This window comes from Scyliorhinus canicula, chromosome 13, assembly GCF_902713615.1.
Source record: "Scyliorhinus canicula chromosome 13, sScyCan1.1, whole genome shotgun sequence".
NCBI classification, from domain to species: domain Eukaryota; kingdom Metazoa; phylum Chordata; class Chondrichthyes; order Carcharhiniformes; family Scyliorhinidae; genus Scyliorhinus; species Scyliorhinus canicula.
The window spans coordinates 24,737,566-24,755,260 of NC_052158.1; the positions used below are offsets into that span (position 1 = coordinate 24,737,566).

Genomic DNA, 17,695 nt, shown 5'->3' on the forward strand with positions numbered 1-17,695 from the left:
TTGGTTAGGTTTACCACCAAACCCGCCTCCTGAAGTCGATCGAATAATTCCATAAAACGCTTCAAATGCTCTTTCCGTGCCTGACTAAAGATCACCAGATCGTCTATCTTCAGCGCACAAGTGGATAATCCTGAATTGACTTTCCAGTTAACTATTGAAATGTGGCTGCGGCGTTTTTCATGCCAAATGGCATAACTTTGAATTCATGTACACCATTTGGAGTTACAAAAGCTGAAAACTCCTTCACACTTTCGATAAAAGGTACCTGCCAGTAACCCTTGAGTAAATGCAGTTTTCAGTTTGGAAATGAAAGCTGATTGTCCCACGTTCACAAAGCAGACCTTCAACCGTAACATGGGATGAAAGTCTGTTTTTGTAACTTCGTTAACATTTAATCGTTGGGAAAAGTCCAGTTTCGGTACCATCACTATTGCTGAGCTCCACTTGCTGCAGCCCACTTCAATTATGCCATTTTCAAGCGTACTTTCAATTTATTTTTGAAATTGAATCATTTTAGATGGTTACGTCTGTATGAATATAGTTTAACTGGAAAAGTATTTCCCACACCTTCATTATGCCTAACCATTTTAGTGCTTCCCTATTTATTTTCACAAACTTGCCCATGTGAAATTAATGATCTTTTCAGGTCAATTCGTTTTGCCTCTGGAAGGTAACAATACTTTATCCCAATTTTTAAGAACATCCTTGATTTCCCATTTGATTTGAGGAATGTCAGATTCAGCAGTTCCCTGGATTTGGTCCTTTTCTCTGAGTCAGAATCACTAAAATCTCCTCTTGCTCTCCTTCCCTTTTAAACGAGTTTTAAGTTTATTCACTCGGTGAGTTTTCCTTCTAGCTAATGAGGTCTACAAAATTTGGCTTTCAAATGTTCACCTACCATTTCTAACAATATTGAAACTGTTTCTCCACTGGCAAGCCTATGAACTGTCTCCTTCTTTCCCGTTTTCTGTTTCATCACATGCTCTGCAATGTTTAAATGTAGTCGAGCCAATTCATCTCTATTTCTTTCAGAGTACGCAATTCATCTTTTCCAATTAAGGGCAATTTTAGTATGGCCAGTCCACCTACCCTGTCCATCTTTCTGCTGTAGTGACGAAAATCACCCAAACGCGGAGAAAATATGCCAAATCCGCAGGGACAGTGACCCAGAGCCTGGGTGGAACCTGGGGTGTCGGCGCTGTGAGGCAGCAATGCTATCTACTGCGCCACTGTTCTGCACGACACCTGGTCTATTTAACCGTTCCCTAAAACGTAACACGTAATCCAATAATGTTGTCTCAGACTGCCCTCTCACCAATTTCTCCTCACTCACTTTATCTGGTCCTCTTACCAAATAACCAAAAATTATTTCAAAAGGACAAAATTTGGTTGATTCATGAGATGCATACATCATTTCAAACAGCACGATTGGCATTTCTTTATCCCAGTCCTCTAGATAATCTTGAAAATAAGCCTTCAACATTGTCATTAATGTCTGGTGCCACTGTTCCACTGCCCCTTGCGATTCTGGATTGTACACAGTTGATTTATATTGCTTTTTCCTAACTCGTGATTAGTTTCCCTATCACTAACGTGTCCATAACCTTCTTGATTAACCTCGAGGTAACATTTAATCCTTAATTATATTGTATTTTGTGTGTCGTCAATATGCAGTTAAAAAAAAGTAACTCCTCCACAATCTTTTCGGCTGCAATAATATGTGATCTAATGACCTCTGGAAACCGAGTAGACACACCCATCAGCCAAAATATATTGATTCCCACTTTTCTTTTTAGGCAGTAGTCCTGCAGACTCAGTTACGACCCTTGTAAAAGGTAGCTCAAATGCTGGAATGTGTATTAAGGGCGCTGGTTTTATCGCTGCTTGATGATTTCCTACCACTTGGCATGTGTGGCATGATCTACAAAATAGAACCACATCTTTATGTATGTACTTTACATACATAAAGTATGTAGGAACACTTTAGCTTGAGTGTTCTTTACTCCTAAATGAACTCCAGTTGGTACCTCACGTGCTACTCGAAATGCCTCCTTTCTTTACCCTACTGGCAATACCGCTTGATGAAATTCTTCCAGCTTTTCATACGCTTGCATATGTAACGGTCTTCATTTTGTCATTAAGACATAATATTTAACGTCATAACTTTCTGGTATAAACTCAGATTCCACTTCCGTGTATGCTTTTTGATACATCCATTTTATTTCCATATATTCCTGCTGCTAACTCTGCCAACTTTCCTGAGCTAATAATATCATTCGCATCCTCCACCTATTCTTGATTTTTAACAAACATCTTATCGATAATCATTTCTGGCAATTGAACTTCAACTTCATCTTCACTCTTTGATTTCTCCTATTATATTAACCTGTTACTTTGCGACCTTCGTACTACACAATGAGGAAAGATCCTGCGTACTCGCCCCTCAACAACTCAGTTGCTTTATGTTCAACTGGCGTATCAACCGCAGGAGGCATCACTCACGCCTGCGATCCAGCTACATCATTACCCAAGATAATGTATATTCCTGGACAAGATAGATTCCCTGTTACTCCTACTACCACTTCATCACTCTTTACTGGTCTCACCAACCTCACCTTAGATAACGGAACACTACTCTTCTCACCCTGAATTCCACAGATTACCACCTTTTCTCGCAATATACCCCCCCCCCCATTTACATAACACATCTCTCACCATCAAAGATTGACGAGCTACCGTGTATCTTTAACTTCTGACTTATTTACATGTTCCTCCTGGTACACATGAGTAAACTTTACTACAGAAGTAAATTGCGTAAACAGATCTGGCCCCTTCTTATCAATCGCATCTTGATCAGACTGTGCATTCTTTAGCATCTCCTTCGTTCAATTAATCTTTCCTTCACCACTTTATCAAACCCAACTGGCTGCTCCTATTTTAACGCATCAGCCTTGCCAGTGCTTTTCTTGGAATCCCCAACAGTGTGACTTTACATGACTTAGTTTACTACAGTAAGAATATCTGAAAGATTTAATTTCTCTTCGAGCCCCATGGATTTACTTACTAATCTGAGGTACACTATCCTTATTATCTCCCATTAGATATATTTTATCTTTACGCCCTCAGTATTTCTCTTTTCCCCAGTTTCGATCCCTCACAGGCAGAAACGTCGATTTGTGAACTAAGTAACAATCATCCGCCAATTAAGCTGTTACACTCGCAGTTTTAACCCTCTGGTCTTCCACGTGCTCTCGCACTTCTTAAGGGATTGAATTTTTAATCTTCTCTAAAATTAACAATTATGCAAGAGCTTCACACATGTGGTCTACTTTTAAAACCCTTGACCACCTATCTAACTTACTCTTTTTGACCCTTTCAGACTCTATGTATGTTTGATCAGGTTATTTATTTTTAAATTTCCGAACTTTTGTCTGTAGGCTTCAGACATTAGTTCAAATACACTTAAAATGGAATTTTTCGCTTCCATATACGTCCCGGATACTGCCTCTGATAGTGATACAAACTACTTCTACCTTAACAGCCTTGTTTGAATCAGTAATACCCACATGTCTTGTGGCCATTTATTTTGTTTAGCCAACTTCTCAAATGAAATGAAAAGGTTTTTACATATTTCTCATCAAACCTTGGCAATGCTTGGACATATTTAAATAGATCCCCACCAAACCTTCGACTACGAAAATCTTGCTCTTTCTGACTACCGTCATCACAATCCTCAATCTGTACCTTTCTCTTTCACCGCGACAATTTTATCTGACAATCACTTTTTATAGCCAGTCTTCGAACTTCAATGTCTCTCGTCGTCGTTTTCTCTGATCTGTACTTGTAGCAATTTCATTAATTGTGCTATTTGTTCCGCCCCTGATCTTGAGTTATGTTTTTCTAGGGTGTTTCTTTATTTTTCCCTTTCCTCTCTCTCGTTTTCTCACATTTCGAACCAAGCTGCTTTAATTATTTTTCATTTTCAAGCTTCTTTAATCCATTTTCATGTTCGATCTGCTTTATTAGTAATTGAATTCCTGACACTTCTACTGATTCTGACTGTTTTTGAGGCAATTTTCAACCATATCGCCGCCATAATTACCTCTTCTTTCCGTACTTTGTCAGGTAATGTCAACTGCGATGATTTTGCCAATTATAAAAACCTTCTTTTTGTCTCCGTTTGTAAGGTAATGCGCAAGACCTTCTCGTCACCAAAAAACTTCTGAACTTCTGAAAGAGCCATTTGCCGCAACAGACTCCCTGTTTAAGTTTGAATACAACACCTGAAAAAGCAAATGTTCACACCTCACAGTCAATAAATTCACTCAACCAACCCAATCACAAAAGGTAGTCTTTTATCCCGGCCGAGCCCCCAATTCTGTTATGGGCCAGGGCATAGACACTGCAAAGTGTACTATGAAGTTCACCTGACATCCAAACTTTATGTTGAATTTGTCTAGGATGAGCACTAAAGCCTTCACTGCAGGTGTGATTCATCAGACGTCCAAAACACTTTAATCAAAGCCACGTTTATTCTCAGAATATGGTGTTAATATATACATATAAATATACATATATAAACACATCAAGACGTTTTTCTCTAAAGTAAAACCATAAAGACTCAACAGAGCTACAGTAATCTATGCACACAACACTTAATGAAGACACCCTTAGCTGTTGCAATTAAATAACAAAATCCAACTGAACCAATTTCCCTTTTCAAGGTCATAGCCCAGCACGCTATATCGTCATTTGATTGGGAACGGTCCTGTTCCTGAAATTCGATCAAGTTTCAACCAGCAGGTTTAAAGTCCTTCCGGAAAGCAACTATATATTTAAAGGTGCCGAGGCAGTTAGCCACAACCAACGTATTTCTTTTTACTCGAACAGCTTTAAAATGAAAACAGCGAAAAACAGAGAAAACATTTGTTTCTCCTTCTGAAGTCCAAAGCAGTTAAATTGAAACTGAAACCTCCTCCCACCTCACAGCCTCAGCCAAATGTGTTACACGTCACACAATCAGAGACTAAACCTTTCTTAAAGGAACACTCGCATGACAAGATGAAGAAACGAGCAGAGAAAACGCAAGATCTATAGCAGATATAATTTGGCCAGAAAAGAGATATAAATCTGCATTAAAAGTTAAATTGAGATGCATTAGAAAAGGTATGAGTATCATAAAGATAAACAGAGTTAACGAATAACGACCATGGTCCGTAATTATAACTTTGTTTAGATCTGTTCTGTGATTCGGATTTTGGAACCATTAATGGTTTTACCTGTCCTTCTTAGAAGAGCGAGTACAGCCGGAATTCAGATCAGGTAACATATCAAGAAGGTAATTTTTGGTATATTTCTCCTTCTAATATTCTAAATGTGGCTCATTCCCAATATTGACGTTGTTAAGATGTTCCTTTACTGTGGCAAGACAAATACCTACTGCACTTTCTAGTGAACTTCGTCCATTTACATTTTCTCGGCGTTTACTTCGATTTTTTTTAGGTATATTTGTTTTCCACAGCTACTGTTGTTCATCGGGCCACCCGCTCACATTGCACAGCAAAAGTGGTTATTGTAATTGACTGCAATTATTCCCCAATGCTGCTCGAACATTTTGTGTAATTACAAAGTTTTGCAGTGTATACTCAGTGAATAACTACTTAGTGTATGACAGCGGTTGCATCATCAGCGAGTTTAATATTAAAATTCAAGTTTTCATCATGCACATGCTTTATCCCAGTTATGTTTATGCGAACCCAGTTTATTCCTCATCCACTCGTTTGTTGTATTACGTTTCTTCAATATTGTGTCGACAGCTGAATCGCATGTTTTGTTATGTCCCACGGCTTGATTTATTTGTATATTATAAATATATATATTTTTTTATTATATTCGTGAAGTAACTTAAAATAGCTGGCGGTTCATTTTTGTATTGATTGGTAGCAATACAATGCGGCATCGTTCCGAACTTGTGCTGTACTTCGTTTATGTTTTATGACAGCAGTTGATGTTACCACCGGAGAGAAGAACCCCAAAATGGAACTTGGCTCGATCTATTCTAACTGTTATTTAATTTTAATTGTTTAAAGATGTTGGTGAAGAGAGCCACATCAATGATTTAAACATGAGTGAAATAAAACACTCTATTAAACTAGAATAGAGAAAGCAGAAAATATCCCTCCTTCCCTCGAGCTGTATCTTTAGATAGGTGTATGTATTTGCAGGGATCACAAAAGTTGCCATGTATCCATTATGCTCTAATATTCTTAGTAAGTAAGCATCCCATGTCAACCGATAAGAGAAATGCAATAAAGCACACTACAACATGAAACCAAGGGACAGACGCAACCCAATGCAAACTCTGTGCATTTCGGAACAATTTTCCCTTGACAACCCCCCCCCCCCCCCCCCCACACCCACCGATCATGGGTATCTCACAATGAACCGCGTGATACTTCTGAGTTTTGCCGGAACCAGGTGACCCAAGAAGCAGGCTGTCATTCTCAGAAGAGTCCATGGAGCTGATCTACAATCGCAACCAGGTGCCTTTCAAATTACATCAGGAAACGTGATCTTCACTGTCAAGACAATAATGTATTGTCCTTCCTCATAATCGTTCAGATGCTGTGGTTTGGAAGGCAGTTCGGAGTCAATCATTGCTTCGCCTGTCGTTTTGTAATTCGTTCAAGAGTTGGCACAACAGCAGAATTCATCCAGCGGCAATATATGCAAATTACATATTTTAAAACTTAATTCGATTGTCTCAGTGTCATCATTAATCGGGCTTCAACGTTCATTAGGCACCATGAAATTAAAATTTTAGAAGTATAAAGTTCACAATTATCTTACTTGCTCCACACATTTCTGATACTGTGGATCCCATTTAGAATTTACTGTCATCAGTAATTTATTGTTTCCAACTTCCTGTCAAGGTCTGGATGAAGCACAATGTATTTTAGGTTCGTAATGTAAAGGCTGAAGCAAAAGGGTCCAACAGTTTTCAGGAAGCCTCTCCCGTAGAGAACATCTCTATCGCCCTACCTATCATGAAGCAAAGTGTGCTAAATCTCTATAAAATGTTTCACCAGAGCGAAGACAGTCATGAGGCTACGACCCCAAAATTGAATAGAATCCTACATCTGACTCATCACAACACCAGAAAGTTTCTGCAACGTGACTCGCCTACAATCCAAGTGAAGAAATTTGTGATGAAGTTATAACCATGTATTTAAAAGCAATAAACCAAAACTTCCTGATGCGAAACTCAATTTTAGCTCATATCCTGCCATACACCATTGCGGATTCTTCTGAGGACGTACCTAAATTTCGTGATGACTTGAAACGTATTGATGTTTTGCCCATCCATGTAAATTTCTAACCATTTGATTAAATTGTAACTATTTCTATATGGTGGGAAAACTCGTTAACCAGTCCACAGCAGGTTAAATTTCAGATATGCGCGAAATGAATTTCTCCCAAAACTTTCAAATCAGTAAATTCTACTACCCCTGAATTTTCCTCAATCTGGTTCTGGATTTGATATTTCATTATTTATTACACACAACGGTCCTGATACGTTGAGCTGAGCTTTCACTTGAATGATAATAATAATTACCTTTATTTGTGTCACACGTAGACTTACATTAAGAATGCAATGGTGTTATACACTCAGTCCGGCTTTAGGATGGAGAGCTAAACTCGCCATTAGGTATGTGGTGGCAAGTGAGATAATCTGAGATAAAGATTGTATTAAATACTTCCTGTAATCAAAGACAATACATTTTCGGGATACATTCTGCGCTGAACAAGGCCTTCTACAGACTTTTGATAAACAGGGGTCAAAGTTAAGTGGTGTGTATACTTTGTCAATGCCACAACTATGGAAAATGGTCCAAGCAACCAACCAAATAGATGGGAATCTTTACCATCTCCTTGTCTAATATTTACTTGTGGCATGAGATCTTTAGGACCTTGGACACTTGTGCAACATCATGACAAGGAGAATCAGATGCTATATTAGTGATGCGCCTTCCTCATAAAGCATGTTGAATAGATGGGCAAATATTTATGCTGATATGGCTCCGTGAGATAAAGAAAATAAAGTTACAATAGTCATTTGCAGACGAGGGTAATGTCATAATTTATTCAAAAATATATTTTAAGATAATCGGCCAATGTAACTGTCCGTGTGGGGTTTGCACATTCTCCCCGAGTCTGCCTGCGTCTCAACCCCACAACCGAAATATGTACAGGATAGGTGGATTGGCCAGGCTAAATGTTCACTTAATTGAGGAAAAAGATGATTTGTATACTCTAAATGTATATACAGAAAAATAATGAAAAATCGACATTGGTAAGATGATGGCGAAATATTTTCCTCCATTGAGTAAACGATTTATTTTCGTGCACATTTACTTTCATTCTGAGTAATGTTCCAGTCCAAACATATTAGAGTATCGGTGATCATGGGTGACTTCAATCTTCACATTGATTGGGAAAATCAAATTAGACGGAAGGCCGTCGAGGAGGAATTCCTGGAGTGTACAGAGGATATTTTTCTTGGCCAATATGTGGAGGAACCACCTCGAGAGCAAGTCATCTTTGACTCGGTACTGTGTAATGAGAAGGAAATCATTGCCAATCTGGCTGTATGAGACTCCTTGGGGATGAACGACCATGATAGATTTTTTTTTACCAAGATAGAGAGTGATGTAGTTGATTCGGAGACAAGGTCTTAATATTCTTAAAAAAGGGAATGATACGGATATGAGGTGTCAGTTGGCCATGATAGATTATGAAGAGTTACTTAAAGGAATGACAGTGGGCAGACAATGGCAAACCATCAAGGAACGCATGGAACAACTACCGCAACTGTTCATACCTGTCTGGCACAAAAGCAAATAGTGTAAGAGGGCCAACCCATGGCTTACAAAGGAAATTAAAAATAGTACCCGATACAAGGAAGAGGCATTCAGATTGGTCAGGAAAAATAATAGGTCTGAAGATTCAGAGCAGTTTAGAATTCAGAAAAGAAAAACGAAGGGATTGATTAAGAATGGGAAAGAGCAGTACTAAAAGAAGCTTGAAGGGAACGTAAAAACTTGCACTACGAGTTTCTACAGATATGTGAAGAGATAGGGATCGGGAAAGAGAAATGTAGGCCGCCCACAGGCAGAAATAAGGCAATGCACAATAACGGACAAAGAAATGACCGAGCAATTGAAACCATAATTTGGTTCCGTCTTTACAAATGAGGAAACAAGTCAGATCCCAGAAATTTTGGAGAATGAAAGGTTTAGTGAGAGGGAAGGACTGAGGGAGATCAACATTAGTAGAGAAATGGTGCTGGGAAAACGGGTGGCATTAAATCCCCAGGACCGGAGAATCTGCATCGCAATGTGCTTATGGAGGTGGCTCTGGAAATATTGGATGCACGGGTGATCATCTTACCGGACTCTATATGCTGTGGAATGTCCCTGCAGATTGGGAGGTAGCTCACGTCACACTGATATTCAAAAAGGGAGGCAGAGAAAAAGCAGGGAATTATACAGCAATAAACCTAAAATCGGTAGTGGGGAAAATACTTAATTCCATTATGAAGTACCTCATAGCGGAACATTTAGAAAACAGTGGCAGGATCAGTCAGCGTCAGCATGGATTTATGACGGGAAAATCATGCTTGACAAATCTGTTGGAATTCTTTGAAGACGTATCTGTACAGTCGACAAGGGGAGAACCAGTCGATGTGATATATTTGGTCTTTCAGAAGGCGTTTGACAATGTCACGCATAAGAGATTATTGTGCAAAATTAAAGTGCATGGGATTGGGGAAATGTATTGAGGTGGATAAAAAAAATGGTTGGCAGAGAGGAATCAAAGAGTAAGGATCAATGGGTTATTTTCGACTTACAGGCAGTAACGAGTGGGGTACCTCAGGGATCGGTGCTGGGACTCCAGCTATTCACGATATATATTAACTATTTGAATGAGGAAACAAAATGTAACAATACAAAGTTTGCAGATGATACCAAATTAGGTGGGAGGGTGAATTGTGACGCGGATGCAGGGTTCCTGCAGCAAGATGTGGACAGGTTGGGCGAGTGGGAATACCAATGGCAGATGCAATATATTTTGGATAAGTATGAGGTAATTACTTTTGAAAGCAAGCACAGGAAGGCTGATTACAACTTGAATGGTTGTAAGTTGGGAGACGGGAATGTGCAGCGAGACCTTTGTGTCCTTGTGCACCATTAGCTGAAGGAAAGCATGCAGGTGCAACAAGCGTTAAAGAAGGCTGATGGTATGTTGGCCTTCGTTGCAAGAAGATTCGAGTATAGAAGCAGGGTGTGTTCCTACAATTGTACAGGGCCTTGGTGAGACCACACTTGGAGTATTATGTGCAGTTCTGGTCTGATTCTCTGAGGAATGATGTTCTTGCTCTCGAGGGCGTGCAGCTAAGGTTTACCAGACTGATTCCAGGAATGGTGGGACTGTCATATGAGGAGAGATTGACTAGGTTGGGACTGTTCTCGTTGGTGAATGAGGGGGGATATCATAGAGACTTATACAATTCCAGCAGGACTAGACAGTGTCGATGCAGGGAAGATGTTATCAATGATGAGTGTGTCCAGAACCCGGAGTCACAGTCTGAGCATTCAGGGTAAACTGTTTCAGACAGAGATAACGAGACACTTCTTCGCACAAAGATTGGTGAGTATGTGGAATTCCACAGGAAATCGTTGATGCCAAAACTTTGAAGAAATTCAAGAGACGGCTGCATATAACACTTGGGGGAAATGGGATCAATAGCTATGGGGCGAAATCAGGATTAGGCTATTGATTTGGATGATCAGCCACGATCGTGATGAATGGCGGAGCGGTCTCGAAAGGCCAAAAGGCTTCATTCTGCTCATATTTTCGATGTATCTATGCATCTACGTAAATAAACAATGTATTTTGTGTTCATATAGTAAACGTCATTGTATTGACTAACAATATTTTTTTGTTTGTTTGCTAGCCACCTTATGTAACTACTTTATTTATCCCTTCTAAAGAGGAACCGCTGAGCCCAAGAGATAAAGGTATGCTCTTTCATTGAGTCAATCAATTTTTTTTTTTACTAAATATACTTCCTTCTGTTCTCTTTATTGTACATTGCTGCAGAAAAAAAGGAGTGTCAATGTTTTAGACAGCCATGCAGAAAGCAAAAGACTCTATTTATTTTGCTGAGCAAGTAATGAATTAAATAAGCATTGCATTCTAGGAGTCACAGCGAAAAACGAAAAATTGTCGGTAAACTCATCAGATCTGATTGCCTCTTTGGAGAGAAACAGGGTTCACGTTTCCAGTCCACGACTGAAGGAAAGTAGTAATAAAATTAATTATGTAGTATACGAGGTTGGCAGAGGTGGTGCGGCAGAATACAAGAGCAGGAATTTGTCGGAACAAAGGAAAATATGACAACGTTTCCATGGGAATAACCAAATGGGTGTGTTAATGGCACCATTAAGGGGTGAAGATTGCTAATGGTGTCAAGTGTTAAGGAAGCAGAATGTGTTAATGCGAGAAAAACTAAAGGACAACGAACGGGAGACCATGTGGGTGGGGCTGGGTAATGTTACGGAAGGCTACTTTAACTGGTGATCAATGAGCTACAAACCCGTGGAGTTTGCACATTCTCTCCGTGCGTGCGTTTCACCCTCACAACCCAAAGATATGCAAGTTAGGTGGATTGGCCACGCTAAATTGCCCATTAATTGAAAAAAAATAATTGAGTACTCGAAACCTATTTCCAAAAAGGATAAGATGAAGTATCTTGTCCCTCTTTTTTTTGTTGGTTTTTGTTTAGGTGCTGCCACAGACCCGGTCCAGCAGCTATGTCCTTTAAGATCTGCCCAGTCAGGTCTGTGGTGCTTGTGCAGAGCCATGCTTGCTGATTTATTGTTAAAGTTTTCCACTCAGAGCATATTTCTGCCCTTTCCACCTTCCGTGCTTGAAAATGGAGGATTACTAATGCATCAGCGAGGGACCGATCATACATAGTAATCAGTAGGTAATTCAAATGTGGTTTCCTTGCCAATCTTCGACCTGATGCAATGGGATTTTATGGTGGCTCGAGTCGATGTGAAGGACTGTCAGGACAACTCCTTTCCGCCTGTGTACCACTATGCAGTCAGTTCTGCAGAGTCTATCCTGACAGTGTGAAATGACATATATAGGAATGGCGATAAGGGTACTTGGGACATTATCAATCAGGTTTGATTCCGTGAGTGTGACTGTGTCATCCTGTTGCTTGACACGTATGTGATGTCGGCGTCCCAAATTCCAATTTTGGCACATCCCGCACATATTACTGTGGAATATTGTGTTTGTCGACCATACTAAGTTTTCCAGTGAAGTTCCTGGCACCTTGGTCGCTGATAGCTGGTCGTCCGCTTTTATTCCTCCTTGTCGACTTTGTGGTGGTTGGGTAAAACTGAGTGGCTTATTAGGGACAATTAATAGTCAAATACATTGCTGTGGGCCTGCTGCCCTATGTCGGCCTGAACAGATCCCTAAAGTACGTTACGGTTTTTTTCACAACAATGGTTTAATGGTAATTAGGAGGATATTAATTCCACATTCAAATGAAATTCTCGCCTGTCCTTTTGCGACAGGTCTCAGGGCTCCACTGATGCTCCAGTGTCAATACAAAAGCGCCACTGTATAGCAAAATAAAAGCATTCCCGAAATGATAACTAATTTATTCGTTAGACTTAGAACATAGAACAGGCCCTTCGGCCCTCGATGTTGTGCCGAGCAATGATCACCCTACTTAAATCCATATACCCGTAACCCAACAATCCCCCATTAACCTTACACAACGGGCAATTTAGCATGGCCAATCCACCTAACCCGCACATCTTTGGACTGTGGGAGGAAACCGGAGCACCCGGAGGAAACCCACGCACACACGGGGAGGACGTGCAGACTCCACACAGACGGTGACCCAGCCGGGAATCGAACCTGGGACGCCGGAGCTGTGAAGCATTGATGCTAACCACCATGCTACCGTGAGGCCCCCTTGCTGCACTAATTTGCCCAGTATAACCGTTGACCAATTAAATGAAAGTTCATGTTTTCCTGCTTCGAATTAGGGTCAGGAAGAGAAAGGAGGACTGCATCACAATGTTCAGAAAGCGGTTTATGTTGGGGTATCTACAGCTGACTGTCATTTTTTAAACAAATTTAGAGTACCCAATTCATGTTTTCCAATGAAGGGGCAATTTAACATGACCTCGGCTCCGTAAGGCACAAATGCTAACCACTGTGTTATCGTGCTGACAGCTAAATATCGCTGTGCATCTGTGGCCCAATGTGGAATGTCATGTTGTCAACACTTTCTTCTGGCCTTTCCTGGTGGAGGGTCTACCACACTAATAATTTAGTATTGAGGTCAATTATTCAGATACGATTACTTTTTTGAACAGTACATCTGGGTTATTTGTGTCCTGTCGAATTGCCCGTTCCATTTTGGATCTATTATTTATGATATATTATTTTTCACACGACAATGACATATCTGTGGAAAGGAATAGCAGTGATCGGCAGATGCGGACTTTTGTTCCAATGAAAATTCGAAATAATTGCAGTATAGTAACATGAAGATTGAGGACGCAATCGGAGAGGTGCATCCAATTAAGAACAAATCTCTCCATGGAGAAAACTGCAAATCGTTTCCTTATGCGGACGCAGAACTGGAGATTTGGGAAAGAATGGCAGTGTCAAAGAGAAAATTATTTCTTCTGATGTGAGAGTGGTGCACCGTAATAAATGTGTTACTGTGTCATCACGTTGAGGATGGTGGGAATGGAGGCTGAATATACATTGAAAGGGCAGCACGGTGGCGTAGTGGGTTAACACTGCTGCCTCACGGCGTTGAGGTCCAAGGTTCGATCCAGGCTCTGGGTCACTGCCCGTGTGGGGTTTGTACATTCTCCCAATGTTTGCGTGGTTTTCGTCGCCATAACCCAAATAAGGTGGATTGCCCCTTAATTGGAAATAAATGAATTGGGTACACTGAATTGATATTTTTCAAAAAGAATATATTTACTAGACGAAGGGCTGTAATGGAAGGACAATGAGCAACATAACTGTTGTTCTGGGAATTTTGTGAGCGGGTAAGATTAGGAGTGTGGAAAATGTTTCGCTAACATTCGAAGGCGGTGCTAACCACGATGAGCGTGGTAACGTCAGGTATGCAAACCGTTTTTGTGTAAGGTTCCTCAGAGCAAATTTAACTGTGATATAGATTCTCGGGATAGACTGGAGGTTTTACTATGTTTACGGTGTGATTAAGCATAGTCAATATAGCATTGTGATCAGTTATTTTACAATGAATATTTCCTGATAATGCTCGACGGAAAATGAGGATTTTCCTCAATGTTCGGCCGTCCTTTCAGGAAATGAAAATTCAAATATATTGCATGTCCATGGTGAGGAGAATATATCCAGGTAGTTGAAATTGAAAACTGTTCAATTGTCGGCGGATAAATGAATAATAACGAATGCAGGATGCAATATATTGGACATGGTTACAAAATGGTGCTGATGTAGGAATACTTAAGTCAGTGGGACTCAGAAATCTTGGAACAAAAATTCTACCAAGATAATCCTGCTTGTAAACCTTGGGTATTAGGGACGCGTTGATTCCAGTTCGAGATGCGTAAGGTTGGAAATCGAGGACAGTAGATTTCCAGTCGTTGACAGTCTGCCCCGAGGGAATTCGGAAAATTCGAGAGTGATTAAACATTCTCCCTCCAAAAATGGAAGACTATTCCAATAAAAAGAAAGGACATTGCCCTTGCCAGCGGAATTGTTAAGAATGTTAGATATTAAATTGACAGTTGTGAGTTCAATAAGTTAAAAGGTTGAATGGCTGTTGTAAATATGAGATGCGCAGAAATACAGAAGGCTGAATCACGCCAAAAGTTCGCCATTTCAAGATCATATCAGAATCCAGGGCGAGGCCTCGAGGTGGCAGGATATTAATTGAGATGGGATGGGCGGAGATGTCGGCATAGAATTGGAAATTCCTTCCCAAAGAGGTAGGTGAAGAGATGAAGGAAACGGAGGAAGTGATCAAAGTTAAATGCAGCCTAAAATGCATTGATGTTTGGACATTAGAGACAAAACAGTGAGAGTTTTTCACAGGCCATATGTTTGGGTCGCAGAATGGATAAACCGTATGTGAACGGAAAGCAGCGAAATTAGAGCAAAGATTGCATCGAAACGGACGTGAGGTGATCAACATTCTTATTGGTTTGGTAACGCAAAACTGAAGCTTAAGAGGAAAAAAATATTTGAGTATTTTTAATTCGTAATTAAAAAGCATATTAAATGGAACTGGACCCAGGAGAATGTCGCGAGCTGGGTGCACTATTGGTTTATTGGCAGGTAGCAAAAGGGAATTCTTAATGGTTATTTTTGTGACTAGAAGAAAGTTATCAGTCAGGTTTCGCAAGTACATGTTCTTTGCGTTTTCTGTTACATATTAACGATTGGGAATGAAATATCCAGGACGTGATCAGTATTTTTGAAGACGACAAAAATGTAGGCCACACGATGGACAGTGAGGAAGAGAACGTCCGCCTGCATAAATATATCAATTGATGCATAGCAGCTTGGGAGCACAAGTAGATAACACTGGATTCAAAGCGCCAGGGTCCCAGGTTCGATTTCCCACTCGGTCACTGTCTGTTCGGCGTCTGCATATTCTCCCCGTGCCTGCTTGGGTTTCCTCCGAGTGCTCCGGTTCTCCCACAATCCAAAGATGTGCAGGTTAGGTGGAGTGGCCATGATAAATTGCCCTTGATGACCAAACAGGTTAGATGAGGTTATTGGGTTACGGGGATAGGGTGGAAGTGAGGCATTAAGTGGGTCGATGAAGATGCGATGGACCGAATGGCCGTCTTCTGCACCGTACGTTCTATGACTAGTGACGTAAGCAGAAATATGGCAAACACAATTCAACTCGGAGAAGAATTTCACGGTGTCAACTCAATCAAAAGTAATACGCAATCAAAGAGTACTAAATGCCAACAAATAATGCGTGGAGACGTTGGGGTTGCCCTGCTTGGAGGGTTAACGGAGGATTTTACTCAGAAGAAGACAATTGCATCCCCATGAAAGTGAAGCTGCAATGAGATGACCTATAAATTGCACCAATTGACTTTTTGCGACCTCTCTCCCTCCTCATTTACACTCCTACTGGTTGTACAATATGATTTTATGAACCAAATTTCTCTCTCACTCATCCCCTCATGGGAATCATTGTTATAAATTCTGATACTTCCATCTTTCCATTACGCTTTTCCAGTGTGAAATGTTAAGTAGCCAGGAATATTTAATTCCGAACCACAATCGGCTGATAAGTAAATGTCTACGAATGAAAATTTGAAAAAAATCAGTATATTTGTGCTGTTAGTTCATGTAAATTATTATGAATCTTTCAGTGAAGAGCCTTTATTTGTTGTTTCGTTTAAAACTTTTTTTCATGGGACACATTCGCTGGTTTACGACTGTGATCACACTCTTCGTCCAATCATGTAGCCTCGTGTTCAGCTGTACCAACATTGTTTCTCTTGTTCCCTTTTCCATTTCGGATGAGGACCCTCCGGACAGCAAGCAATCTATATCTGTTTTCACTTGAAAGCCGTATTCACTTCACCGTCATACATTTTGCATTGTACTCTGATCTCAAAATCGTCAAGAGAAGCTCTCATAACGTAGTAGTTTATGCTGTGCCTTGTATACTATACTATCCTATATCATACTGATGAATCTTCGGCATCGCAGCATCGAAACCAACGGATACGCCAGACTAAAACAATGAAATAGGCATCAGCCTCCAGGTCAGGCGCACCCACCGATTCAGACGTGTATCCAGTCTTTCCAAATGTCTGGCGGCAGACAATGTTTTGAAATAAGTGCAGAATTTTGCATTCGGCATCCACTCAACTTCACCCACAACGGACTTGCCCAAAGATGCACGGGAAGGCTTCAAACAGTGGACAACACGTTCTCGGGAACATTCAACTCCGCGTTTATATTCGATGTTCTGTGACAGGAAATTTCGTGTTATCTGCTTTGAATTCATTATCGACCGCGATTCAGACGGCTTCGATTTTTTAAACTGACATTAACTTCTGCAGTAAATATTATATACATATATATATATAGATAGATATAATATATTTCTTATTGCACACAGATGATAACTTAATTTACTTAGGAATTTTGCGAGGATGTTGATAACAAAGCATATACAAACAAGTAAAAATAAATAACGAATAATGTGCATTTCAGGATTTAAATGGTCGTCGAAATTAGACACAAATACTTGCGAGCCATTGAGTAAGAGCAATGTATGTAATGCATGAGTGAACGACTGCATGAGTAACTCAAAAACACATAAATGAATAGATGTAAAATTACATAAAATAAATAAATGAACGGCTCCTTGGGGTTTAGGAGTCCCGAGCATAATGCAAAAGAACGTCATAAATTTTTAGCATATTCAGCAATGCTGAAATACACATTTGGTCAAACAAAAATAAATCTGTCCAGATTTCCTCCAAACAATCCGTGTCCTTGGTAAATTTTGGTTCAATCTTGCAGATCGTCGGATGACTGTGCAGGAATTCGGTAAAGTACT

The 17,695-nt window shown here is 40.2% G+C and overlaps 1 protein-coding gene across 1 annotated transcript in view; it reads left to right on the forward strand.

Moving 5' to 3' along the window:
* Positions 1-5,297: 5,297 nt before the first annotated feature.
* Positions 5,298-17,695, forward strand: part of LOC119976764 (spindle pole body component 110-like) — a 546,263-nt gene continuing 533,865 nt past the window's right edge. The window contains exons 1-3 of the mRNA XM_038817508.1: positions 5,298-5,322; positions 11,055-11,081; positions 17,659-17,685. Of these exons, the coding sequence (XP_038673436.1) occupies positions 17,667-17,685 (19 nt within the window). The 5' untranslated portion in view covers positions 5,298-5,322; positions 11,055-11,081; positions 17,659-17,666. The remainder of the gene's footprint in view (positions 5,323-11,054; positions 11,082-17,658; positions 17,686-17,695) is intronic.